This window comes from Etheostoma cragini, chromosome 13, assembly GCF_013103735.1.
Source record: "Etheostoma cragini isolate CJK2018 chromosome 13, CSU_Ecrag_1.0, whole genome shotgun sequence".
In the NCBI taxonomy this organism is placed as follows: domain Eukaryota; kingdom Metazoa; phylum Chordata; class Actinopteri; order Perciformes; family Percidae; genus Etheostoma; species Etheostoma cragini.
Genome location: NC_048419.1, coordinates 9760007 through 9773132, shown reverse-complemented (window position 1 = coordinate 9773132; position 13126 = coordinate 9760007). Strand labels below are relative to the sequence as shown.

At 40.9% G+C, this 13126-nt stretch overlaps 1 protein-coding gene across 2 annotated transcripts; it reads right to left on the bottom strand.

Annotated features, from left to right (window-relative positions):
• Positions 1 to 558: 558 nt before the first annotated feature.
• On the bottom strand, positions 559 to 12643 carry tbc1d8b (TBC1 domain family member 8B). 2 transcript variants are annotated; one of them, XM_034889393.1, is made up of 21 exons: positions 12373 to 12643; positions 9859 to 9969; positions 9576 to 9694; positions 9079 to 9304; positions 8431 to 8671; positions 7920 to 8127; positions 7652 to 7819; positions 7387 to 7548; positions 7028 to 7178; positions 6675 to 6889; positions 5952 to 6069; positions 5544 to 5829; positions 5323 to 5452; positions 5145 to 5243; positions 4992 to 5060; positions 4638 to 4878; positions 4484 to 4549; positions 2393 to 2485; positions 2096 to 2143; positions 1893 to 1990; positions 559 to 1746 (listed from the first exon to the last, which is right to left on the bottom strand). In XM_034889393.1, exons 1-21 carry the CDS (start codon positions 12497 to 12499, stop codon positions 1321 to 1323), a joined length of 3402 nt encoding a protein of 1133 aa, XP_034745284.1. In that variant the 5' UTR covers positions 12500 to 12643; the 3' UTR covers positions 559 to 1320. The 2 variants fall into 2 exon arrangements, with proteins under 2 accessions (XP_034745284.1, XP_034745285.1); XM_034889394.1 differs by lacking the exon at positions 2393 to 2485.
• Between the last annotated feature and the right edge of the window lie 483 nt (positions 12644 to 13126).

Below are 13126 nucleotides of genomic sequence, written 5' to 3'. Positions count from 1 at the left end.
CTCATATACTTTATATATCTCAGGTTGAATAAAATATCCCTTTTCTCCTTATTATTTTACACAAATTGCACCCTGAGATTTGATAAAATAAAATGTCCTTCAAAAGCTCCATATCTTAAGCCTTATAAATACAGTAAACACTATTTAAACTGATCTTTGTGTACAAAATGCTGCACTTATACTAGAGAACATCCTACAAATACAGTAAGACGGACATAAGCGAACAGTACATCAACCGATCACACTCTGAAGATAACACACTGCACATTATCTGAAGCGTATGTAGAAGGTTTCCCTGCAGCAGCACTATAGATTCAAGCTATTTTACCTTGACAGACCATTGTTTTCAGTATGACATACTTGAAGTCATGCTAAAATATTGTTACTGCATGTGGAGGAACGAGACAAATGAGTGGCAGGACGGCATCCTCTTGTGTGTTATTGCAAATGTATAATACCATAATTAAATCTTTCATGCTCTCTATTAAATGTATCTGACATCCTCACTCAGATAATCTCTGAATTTATTATGGCTTTCAGGGACAACACTACTGCTTATCCTTACTCACTGTACTACTGTCTATTCTGTCTCCAACTGGAATGCTGGTGTTTTCTCACAATAAATTGACATTTACGGAATAACACTAATGCTGCCTAAGAACAGGAGACACTATATTCACGGGACAAGTTAGCATTTACAGTTTGTTTCACTATCGCAGTGCCTAGTTATCTGCAAAAAGAAAACGTATCAAGATATTAAGAGGGAGAATCTTCCTGTTATGGATGTGAACCTCAGCATGAGACAGACGTAAGGACAAAAACTTCTGTCATGTTTCTAAATATAGGGGACAGTACTGTATGTCCCATGCACAAAAAAACTATAATGTATGTGCTTCATGGCATAAAAGGGAAAAAAACTAAATTTCCATAAAATCCAAAAAATCTGAGGCTACATAAGAGAATGTAAAACCCTAATGCATAATCATATTTGACAGCTTACAGTACGCAACAAGGCCTAACATGAAAATGCACTGAAGGTGTTGGTCAATGGACTGTAACAACAGTGCTTGTGTCTTAAAGTGACTTATTTATTTCATTAGCCATCGTTGCTGATCATCATCTGCCTGACCATCGAAGCCACACACACACGTTGCACCCCCGATTTTAAAACCTGATGTCTCCTTTTCATTTATGATCCCACTTTAGCAGTAAGTCTGCCTTGCAAAAAAAACTGCTGCCCTATCCAAGTGGAGAAAGGAAAATCATGGTGATATCTGGGTTTGAATTTGAATCAAAGTATCAACTCAGTAATGTCTCCTTTCACTTATTTGCCTTTAGTTTCAGCTGGGCAACCTTAGCTTGTCCCAGTTTAGTCTGAATGTCAACAGGCCTTTCAAAGAAGCGGACTATGGTCGGCTCGTTTAGCAGAGAAGCCAGGACCTGCTCAAACGAAAAGGACCAATCCATCTCTGTGAGGTCGGGCCCTGCATCCCGACGGTTGCAGGAGCTGGAGGTGTCAGAGTTCTCTGGGGTAGTAGAAGCTTCTGGGGTTGAAGACTCCGCAGCAGCAGTGTTGGCAGGTTTTGTGGACTCGGGCGGGCTGCTTGACTCATGCAGCCTCCGTCCCACCTCTTCCATCCTCAGGAGAAGGCTGGTTACGTGGGCCACGGCTTGGTACAGCGACTCCTCCTCTGGATCGCCATGAAAAATGTTGTACAGGGTCTTGGAGAACTGGATGAACTGAGTCTGAGATGGAAAAATGTTGTACTTCATTGGATAGTTTGACATATTAAATAGGCTGTTTTATTGTACAAATGTGAAGGTACATAAATTTTCCACTTCAGATAGAAAATGATATCTTCAGTCAATAAACACAACATGGGTTGAATTACCTGATTAATTCGGGGTAGGTCCTTGATGGTTTCCTCTTTTTTAAGAATTTCGTTTTGCCATTGTTTCAGGTATGCCTGCAGGTCCACTTTTCCTCTACCTGTTAAATCCGTACAAAAACTCTAAACAATCACACTAAACTAAGACATTTACAGTTTTTTTATGTAGCCATAGTGTGTTTGTGACCAGATGGGTGAAATACTACCTCTTTCAGGGCTTTTCCTTATCACACCATCTTCTGGTAGATCAAATGCTGAAATATAAAAGCAATGTGAACTAACTGAATAGATAAATACTTCAAATACAATCAATGAATTCAAAGAAATCAAGACAGAATATAGGAGAAAAGTACGGAGGCCCTGAAGGGCAAAACGCAACAACAAAACAGAAAACACAACAGCAAATTGCAAAACACTTAGCTTTCCCCTTCATGGCCGCCGTAGGAAAAAGGGTAAAGGTGAAATTTAAGTTTTAAAAGAAAAGAAAGAGTAAAGAGGCTAACCAGCAAGTCTACTCAAGTGAGAAGAGTCTTCAGGCACTGGAGTAAAGTGCTGGATTCTTTGTTCCTTTACGTGCAAAGGACTACCTGTAAAAGCTAAAAGATACCGGCTGTTAGTGCACTGAGAGGAAAGGTGAAGAGACAGCGGTGATGGAGGATCAACATGAGCAATGTAAATGAAATATAATAAGTAATTTGACTAAAGAAAACAAAGATGTCCATTTACACTGCCCTATCAATGTATACAGTCTACTGTAACCCCATCTAACAATGCTGACAAATATCGCGTCTTACTTTGCTTTTCTATGCTCCAACCCCCACCAATGACTCTGTGTTTGTGTTCATGGATGCATGTCAGTTTGCACTGCAGGATTACACAATAACCCTCACAAGCCAGCAGTCTCTTTATATCTGCCTGATAGCTCCATGCCGCATAAGTGGCACAGCCGGAGGATTGCCATGTTGGTTAGTCGTTCTGTGCGTCTGGGATGTGAAATCTGTTGCTGATAATCAGGATCCAAACAGAAGGAACCTTAATGATTGTGGTGATCTTTCCTCACTTGCCAGACTCCGGCTCAAATTTCCACCTAAAATCTAATCTAATTTATTGATTATCCCTGAATTTGATTATCTTCCGATTCTGACCTTTCCCTCGGGTTAAAGATACATCACATGATTTTTACTTGCACACAAGATACAGTGTAATGCAATAGCCAATTTGCCATGCAACTTACTGGTAATACTAAGTGCAATCCTTATGTTAACATTCTGGGCACTCCCATTTGTAGCTATACGTTCTAGGTACAACAAGATGTTTTCTTGTCCCTTCAACCAATCAAGATAAAGATGATGTAACTGTGTAGTCATTGAAGCTGCTGAATACAGCTGCTATACTTTGTGCATGGACTGAAAATCCTGCAGACTCTCAGCTCTAAATAGCACATGATTGCATTTCCTTGATCAATGGAGTGTCTGGCCCTGAGCAAGTGTTTCAAGTGTTTAAGGTCATTGTGGTTTACTTTTTCTGCTCCCTGCACAATTTCCGAAAGCCTACAACTCTGCCAAGTTTGCAAGAGGGGAAGACCCACAATGCATAGTAGTGTAATGTCAAAAAAAGGTGATGACAGCATATTCGTGCATCATAAAAACCCCAAACTAAATGCGTGTGTAGTTGTTTGTCTAAAGGCAACCATGGTGACATCAAATATTTTGATTTGGCCCAAAAGAACTCTTTTACTTCTACACAAGAAGCCAACAACAAACTGTCAACTCCATTAAACTCCATACTGAAATATAAGCCTCACTTCTCTTCTTCACTATAGGCCTTCCACTTATCAGAGCGTGTTTGGAGCCCTCACACCGTCCTGCGTTTAGACACTTATAGTGATGTCACAGGTGACATGTTTTAAAGTATGTTAGTTTTCAGTACTGGGGATCTGTCCTTGGTGCTGATGCATCATGCACTCTACACAAGACACAAAACAAGCTTTGCTGCTTGATGTTCACTGGCCTGGCACATCACAAATGGTGACTCAGTGCTCTTCTGCTGCTAAGCTGTCGGATGTAATTTCAGCAATTCATCCTCATCACAGATCCTCCTCAGGGAGAAAATAGTCCACTGCAAAAATGCCCCTACAGCTCCTCACACCCATCGTTGCCATGGCAAAGTTCTTTCACCCAACAGACTATTCTTACCCCAGCCTTCAAGCATGCAGAAAAGAGCCACACATTCAAGGAGAGTTTGTTAGCGTAATTAGCCAAATGATAACGCCTACATTTTCAAGCCCAACAGAGCCTGATGGCCATCTGACCTTGTGTTTTACTTTAGGCTGATTCTGTCTGCTGTTACTGCTCTCATGTTAGGTCGAATCTAGAGAAGGATATGATATCCAGTCTGAAAACACAGCGTTTGAACTTTGAACCTGCAGGAGTACTGTATATCCTCACTATAGATATGCTGTGAGAGAGGACAGGGGTTGAAACAAAAATTGATTTTTTAAGAGACAGCTGGATGTGACTACCACACCATGGGTTAGGAGTTGTCGCTTAAGAAATTTTCTTGATTTTTGGCTTTTTCAAATGTTCATCACTCACCTGGTGGCAGGTGCAGCTTGAAGAGGAATTTCAGCTTATTTGTGAATGATCCACTGTACAAAGTATCTGCGGGAGAAGAAAGTAGAAATTATATCAACGGGGATACTAAGGTTAACGGCTGCATTATGGAAAAGCAGAGAGCGAGTGAACTTACCAAGGGCACAGCAGAACTCTTTAAAATTGACGAGGCCGTCCTGGTTCTCATCTATCAGGCGGAAGATCCAGAGGGAGAGGGTGCTCTTGGGGTTGCAGAAAGCCCAGGGCTCCAGCAGGGAGAACAGCATGCTGAACTGTTGAAAACCCAACTGGTACTGCTCCAAATAGGCCAGGCTGGGGTCATGATGGAGCAGAGCCGGACTCTTCATCGCCCAGTAACAGCAGAGGAAATGTTGCCTCTGAAAAAAGAAAACAAACAAAAATGTAAGGTGTCCACTTCTAATTTTTCATTACAACTGTTGACATTTTTGTATGATGACAATGAAGATACTCTATCATGCATTTGACTCACTTTGAACAAGTTATAAAGCTTGTCCAAATGTAAGGGACTGAATCTGACTTCATTGGTCACCACCCGGATCTGAAAATAAGATTTGAAATACATCCTTAATACCACAGTAACAATGCAAGTACACTAACTACTGTACATTCAATGGCCACCTACCACATTTTGTTTGGTTGTATCCTCCAGTGTCTGGATCACATACAGTTTGTTTCTTTTCCTTGAACTCTCGACTTCCTCTGAACGGATATTTCCATATTTCTAAAAATAAACCACAATTTGGTAAATCAACCAGAACACCGAGATCGCTGAATTAAACTGACACACAAACGTGTTGTACCTCATAGGCCTCTTTAATCAGTTCACTGATGTCCACATTAAAGTGGGATGTTTTATCGTTATTGCTCACTGAAGCTTGCTGCACTGTTGGAGGCAGAGGGCTGTCTTTGTTTGTCACACTGTCAAAGAATCTGAAATAACACCATCAGAGAAAGAAAGACAATCATTTAGACAGCATTGTTTAAAATAAATCAGTCTCGCTTTGTTTGTATTCACACAGACTTGTTGAGGATGGTGACGGCCTCTGCATCGTCCTGGCAGCTGATCAGAGCCTCCATGTTGTAGTCCAGCACTGCCAGGCCGAGCTGTAGAATAGCTTTTATGCCGTCGTAGAAAAAACAGTCCACCACGTTCACAGCGCTCTCTATGGGCAGGACACTGATGAAGAGAGTGAGGAACCACGACAAGGACACGGATGAGAAGAAACTCAGGTCTGTCATGTGGTCCACCAGCTGGGGGAGGTTTTCTCGAATCAGGTCCTCGAACACCGCCTGGTCAACCAAAGCACCTACAAAACGATTGGCAAGAATTCACAGTCATCACACATCACAACATCATTTCTGAAATTATTCAAACGTTATGTCCCAAAATGACCAGCAGAAACAGGTTGAAAATTGCATCCCCTCTCACCAATAATTCGGCGGTTAAAGTAATCCGGCAGCATCCTCTCGCAGACGGCCACTAAGAGCCAGAAAGCCTCCTCTTCTTTCGCGTAGAGCAGGAGAACTGAGGTGAGAATGTTCATGGCCTGGACAAGAAAAAAGGATTCATAAAAAACTACTTTAGTTGTAAAAATAAGGTTGACTGCAGGGAGGAGGCCAGTACAAATATATGTGTGTCAAAGTTTTTTAGACAATAAGCGCCTTTTAAAAAAGGATTTCAGGTATTTTAGATCACCTGTGGCCGTGTTTTTTTTAAATCACCTCTGCTTTTCAGAGTTGCTGCACTCCTCAAAGTCATAACATGACCAATCCCAGTAAAGGACAAAGGGGTTTAGAACTGTTAAGGGATCAAAGCTTTCCTTAAAGTCTGACTCTTTACCATAACCGTCACCTCAACCGTCACTGTTTTTGAAGCATAAACAGAAGGTAATCTCACATAAATTACCACAGGAAATGAAGCGATAAAGAAGAATCATGAAAGCAAATGGACAAAAACATTTTTGTGCGCATGTTTTTTTTTTTTATATATATACATCATGTAAATTCTGTGATAAAAAATGTCTGGCTACATACCGCAATTAGCTAATGGCGGTTCCTGCACTTCACTCAAGGCCTCAAGGCATTCTGAGTGTTTGTAATCAAAGTAGCTCAGGAGTTTTTTTTACCTGTTATAAACAACAAATCAAAGTACCTGGCAATAGCCAATTTTAGGGTTCCTGTATGCATAGGCAGTGAGGACTCTGCGTAGAGCTGAGATTCCAGTGTCACTCTGAAAGGCAGGGTGCTCTGGCAGAGAGCGGTGTAAGTCTCTCTCGATCTCATCCGTCGCCAAAGTGCTTGTGCCCAGAGACTGTTCAACCAGATCAGTGTAATAGCCGGGATGAGTGGCCATGTCGTTCACAGCTCCTACAGAGACACAACCAGTCAGTCCAAAAACAGATGCTGCACAGATGAGAACTTTAGTATTTAACACTTTCCATCATGCAGGGCTTCGTTTCCAAATCATTGACACTGTACACGCAGGGATGTCTGCTGTATAACTACCTGAAAAGAGCATCCACAGCTCCCCTCTCAAGGCCTCAGGAACACCACGAACAATCAGGTCTCGTGTCTTCCTGGTGAAGAACATGCTCGTGCCACGTCCGTATTCAGAAAAATGGATGTTCCAAGACTGTTCCTTCATCTTTTCTTTAAGCTGTTATGCACATGTAGCACACACCAGAGTGTTATTCTAATTGCTCTGCAACACTAGTAAAAGTGGAAGTATTTCTAAACAGATGCATGCTTCATTTTTATCTATGTCCCTTACAATCAGCTCATTTTAAAGTAACTGTGGTGGTTTCCCACAAAATGGTGCTGAAAACAAGCGTTATGTTTAATTTGAAAGAAACTTTGATATTTACCATTTTGGGGTCAAGGTTTTCAACATCCTGGGGGTGAAATACAGTCATGAGGGCCTCTGTGCTTACAGCCTTGCTGCTGTCTTTCTGTCCTACCATCAGTGTTACGTCCTCTGGGTTGTCCTCAAAGTGATTGATGAGGGACTGGCACGCGCCTCGTATGGCCTTAGTCATAAATGCATATCATATGTCAATGTCAGAAAGCACTGCTTACTGTAAGTGAAGAGTACAATGCGTCAAAAAGAAAATAAGGGTTTAAACACATTACGTCCGATGATGCAGAGTGCTGAGGGCTTGCACTAATCCCACACTTGCTACGGATCGTGTTGGCAAGCCGCTGATAGTCCCGCACCTCGGCAAAACGCAGCGCCTTCTTGCCACGCACACACACCGTTAAGGCCCTGCTGCTGGAGTCTGACTTCTCAACATTAATAACCTGGAAGAAGGCAATGTTGGCAGACCACAGATTCATCAGTATGCAGGGTGCTATTTGAGATGTTATTGGCAGTGTTTTTAACAATCCAGTTTCACTTTACTTCTCTCATTGGAATGATGACATGGCATTGGCTTCCATCTTGGCTGGCGAAACACAGGTAGTTCTCAGACAGACAGATCTTGCCAAGTGTGTTAAAATGGCTGAAGGGCACCCACAGGAAGCTCTCATGCACCTCTAACAGGTTCTCCTCTTTGGGAAGCCTGAAAAATGTCCGGAACTGCTCACTCTTTGCATGTGCTTCGAGGCCTCTGTGGGGGAAGTAAAGCAGAAAAGAATGTCATGAGCAGAAGATCAAGTTTGAGTTAACTAAGAACACCCAGACTCACACAGTGTAAGTCTGGATGAGAATGCAGTCAAAACGGTCAAAGTAACCAGTAGTTGACCTAAAAATATCTGTCAATGTGTGACTTATCAACCACTCCAGGCGGGTTAACACAAACACAAACATTTTTCGATGTAAGTCAGACATTATGTTTGCTCTGGTTCTTCAATCTTGCAGCAAGCACTACAAGGATGATGTCAAGCTGTGCAGTGCAGGAGACAGGCAGTACCTCTTGGTAATTTGCATGGGGTCGGAGAGCGCTGGCTCTCTCTGGAAGGCCTCTTTATCAAAAAGGCGCTTGATGGAGTAGTCCGCCAGCTGTTCCATGATAACAAATGTTTCATTAAGGTGCATCAGCATGGAGAAGTAGTGATCCTCCCCATGAGCCAAGACATGAATGCTCTCAGTCAGGATAACGTTAGAGGTCTTCTCCAGCCTCCAGATCTCATCCCAGGAGATGATTAGTTTCACTGCAGAGTCATCACAATGCATTCAAATTAAATTAGTGATTAAAGCTAAACAGTAGGAAAGACAAGGATCTTGAATGAATGGGTAAGTCCAATTTCTCAATAATTTAAATATATAAATGCATTTAATCAACAACATATTTCATGGTGCCATTATAAAGAATTGATACAGAAAATAATTTTTTCAATTTCATTTGGTGTCATTGAATTCAGTGGTATTCTTTATCCACATTGCTTTACATCTGCTTTAGGTCTGCTATGCTCATTTTTCAAATAATGTTTAATTTAGACCATAAATGACATCTATGGTGGCCGTCAGGAGCTTAAAAAGTCTTTGTTACTACCAACTGAGGAAAGACAAAAAAGATAAGTTGCTGCTCATGTTAATAAATGTCACCGAAATGGCTTACCCTCAGCTCCCAGCAGGTATGAGTAGAAGCAGAGGAAGTTTGTGCTGAGGTAGAGCCAGCCCTGACAGGGCACTTTGCCTCTCCAGTAGCTGCAGGAGTAATATGTGACCAGTTTTTCCTTCGGTGGCAGTTCAAACCACTTCTCAAACCTCAAAAGTGCTTCTCGGAACTTCTCGGGATCTTCCTCCTGCACCAGGGATGATTTCCCTTCCTCAGCGATAAGACCCTAACACATTAAACATTGAGGGTTACTGCAGACTGAAGGTGATAATATTACAGTGCACAATCTTCCTCGAAGCTGCTCGAATCAACATCTTTATTTCAACAATGGAAAAAAGACTATGTGTAATGTAGATTTTGCTCTTGGTGACAAACGCACACTTACTTAATCGCTAAGTATCCAGGGGAACGACTCCAAATAATCAGGTTTAGGTAACTGACCGTTAGAGTAATGTTTATCATCTAAAATATTTTATAGCATGAAAACAAGTTCTTACTCTAATCTTTCCCTGTACAAAGCTGGTGATGTCTTCGCTGGAGTCAAACACAGAGAGTGTCCTCATGATGTTCTGCTGCAGCCAATCCCAGTGCTGAACAATCTCCTCTTTGGTGACACCTGAACCAAAGTCAAGAGACAAAAAAAGCAAGTCAAATATCTTTGGGTTGTTTTTTTTAAACTGTCACATGTCTTAAATTGAACTTTTTTTTCAAACCTACATTGATAATTTGACAGCACTATTGAAAATGTTTCCAGGAAAAGATGAATATACAGCAACATACCACATGCTATGGTCCAATACACTTGCGAGTCGGGTGTGTGGTGAAGAATGCGGTAGGGAGCAACTTTAGATGTGGAGTCCAACACAGTGTCCAGAGTTCCCACAAGGAGGCCTGTAACATACAGTGCATCAATATTGTTAACCATCAGTGTCACACATGATCTTCAGCCAAGTCAACTCTTAGGAAATCTGAAAAATAAATACCAGATATGATATTCAAGAAACTAAGAGTTAAAATAACAACCTTTCATTGTTTTATTATTGACAAATCAGTGTCAAACTGTTGTTTAACTGCTGCATTTACTGGTAAACAAACCTCAGCTAATTTAGCGACGGAGTACTGTTAGTTGTACTTTTTTTTCAATATTTGTTCGGCCTTTATACTCATTCTGGCAGTGTAGAAATAGGATCTAACCCTAACACACAGCCCAACTAAAATGCGCTAAATCTTTTACCATAACTTCTCTTTGACATGCCCTCCATGAATAATTGACAAGGTTGCAGTGAAACCACACTAATGCACTGCATCAGCATTACACCAGCCTGCCAGCTGAACATATGTTGTACTAGTGAGGATTCAAAGGATCAAACACAGATAATGTATTTTAGTTTAACCGGTGTAGAACAACAATAAACAGTAGAGCATGGACATAAACACATAAAAGATACTTCAGACATAATAGGCTCTTGTGCGGGTAGTATTTAACCTGCACATCATTAAACCAGCTGATCAGAACATTGGCCTTCCCATTTTCTCTTCAGCTAGAACATCATTCATTAACATTCATTATCTAGTAATTAACTTACAGTGGCCCCACTGAGGCATGTGCTTAGAAAGTGTAGGTTACAGTCATTGGTGGTATTACAAGCATCACTTGTATAGCGGCAGGTGACAATAGTTTTTAAAGATCCAAGTCAGTAAAGAATGTCATGCCTGTGTCTTAAATCAGGCAACTTGTGCCACTATTTTCAAGAGTTAACCCAGTTGGTTTTGGTTTTAACAGTTCAACTAGTTACTTTGAGCATACTGCACCACTCTTTCCTAAAACTGGCACAAAATGTGTGCTAAGTTATCGTCAATCAGGGGTTACTTGGCTTCCAGTAAGATAATAATACAAACAGTTTAATAGAAGAAAATAAATAAAAAATCATAATAAACTGTCTGGAGTAGTGCAAACCATGACTGACTTTTCCTTAGCCAAGACTTGTCATTTAAAATGATCTGATCAGTGTGTCAGCTAAAAATATTGCTGGCCAATTATACCTTACATGTGTGTTCTTGTCATATACTGTACATTATTCACATTTCCGTAGCAAAAAAAAACAAAACGGGGAAAGCTGCTATACAAAAGATCAGAGAGACTGCAAAAACAACTAGGGGTTTCTCTCCTTTCCATGCTTTAAAAATCTTGCTTCTGATTTTAGAAATCCTAAAATAGCCTAGGCCTATGGGGTTCAAAATTAACTTTTTCATCCAATTCAATTCAATTTTATTTATAGTATCAATTCATAACAAGAGTTATCTCAAGACACTTTACAGATAGAGGAGGTCTAGACCACACTCCAGAATTTACAAGGACCCAACAGTTCTAGTAGTTTCCTCCACAGCAAGCAACAGTGCGACAGTGGCGAGGAAAAACTTACATTTTAGCCAAATGGCTATTTGTTAAAATTTGACCAGTCATTCAACAGATTACCATTGCTTTTTGGCTGGAGGGTAGAGCAAATCTACCAGCCAATTACACATTTTACCAGCATTTGGCTAGTAGATGGTGCTAATTTTGAACCCTGCCTATAACCTAAATTACAGTATGAGAACTCAACTACGTATAAATGTCTCCACAAAGTCGCTGACGTGTGTATGGCCCAGACAGGGCAGCAGTCTGACACTATAGTCACAGTGGCAATAAATGACAAGGTTTTCTCTTCTATTTCTAGCTTCACGAAGAAAGTGGTACAAATATTCCCAAACTGACTGAACTGTCATGGGGCAGAGAAACAAAATGTATGAGTGTGTCCCCTGCATGATACAGTGACTTGAGTCTAAATCTCACACAATAATTGCTCAAAGTTTTTAGGCCTATGAACAGCCTGTTAGCTAACTACAGGCACTGGGGAGTAAAATCAGCAGGAAATGAAATTAACTGAGTGGAATACTTTTTCCCCTCCTGTCAACTCTATATACAAACTCAATTTTTTTAGTTTTAGACATCGTTCAAAGACCTTTATTCTTGCAAGCTGGCGTGTCATTAAGATAAACCAGCTGTTCAGTACCAACTGTCGCGTGGGATTTTGACACTTGGCTCACAACGTTACCTGTTGCTATGAGGATTTTTTCTGTAGCTAGACGAGGAGGATACAGCACCCGCCCTATACACGACAGACAGCACAGCTATGCAGACGTATGGCGAGTAAACCCCGTTAATAACTCATTTGTTAAAACGTGTTTCGGCGAAGACGAAGCGGCTGTCCTACACAAGCGAGGAGGGGATAATAACATAACCGTTAACGTTACCTGTCAAACCGCCTCCACCTTCTCCGTAACCTCGTCTCCTTTGCAGTACGAAATACTCGTTATCCTCCTCGGTGACCCATAATTTAAACGCGTTTTTCAGCAGATTCTCATCAGGTTGAAGCCACATGTTTCAAATGTCACGGAGTTATCTTTCAAACACACCTGACATGTCCCATTTATCTGTAACTTAGCCCAACATCAAACCCGTGGACGTTTGTTTGTGTCCGAATCCCTCCCTTCCCACGTCGACAAGAAATGCTGCCAATTCTGCAGGGCATTCTGGGATTGTAGTTTCTGACGAGAAGGCGGTCCTATGAGATTCCTTCTCAGGAACCATGTCCGGGAGCAGCTGTTTCATGAATGAAATCGGGGGCAAGCTAAATTATAATCCAAAGCGTAAAATATAATTTTTAAATAGTTGAATAGCAAATACTTGTGTTGTGATCACTTCGTTATTGGCTTCTTCTACATTATTTAAACATACAGCAGGCCTAGGTGGGTTTTTTTTCTGACCCATTTCTAAAGAACTCAAAAGAAAAGATTACGAGAGGTTTTAAACTTACAAAAAATATTTTTCCAAAGAAAGAGAGATTTAAAAAGTGCATGTTTCAGTTTTAGATTTCCCTTATTGGCATTTATTTCCTTTTCTGTATTTTAGACTAACTATGATAATATGTACATTGTAAAGTAGCCTATTATTCCAATGAACTTGTTACAGTGTTTGCTCTATGTTTAGCCTACATTTCTGACTTTG

Bases quoted from the DNA above. Each gene is read 5' to 3' on its own strand.
- tbc1d8b (XM_034889393.1), bottom strand. From the start codon at position 12,499: ATGTGGCTTCAACCTGATGAGAATCTGCTGAAAAACGCGTTTAAATTA. The intron at 8,672-9,078 runs GTAAGCCATTTC...ATGACTCTGCAG, and splicing joins ATACCTGCTGGGAGCTGAGG to TGAAACTAATCATCTCCTGG. The intron at 4,550-4,637 runs GTAAGTTCACTC...CTTCTCCCGCAG, and splicing joins AGAGTTCTGCTGTGCCCTTG to ATACTTTGTACAGTGGATCA.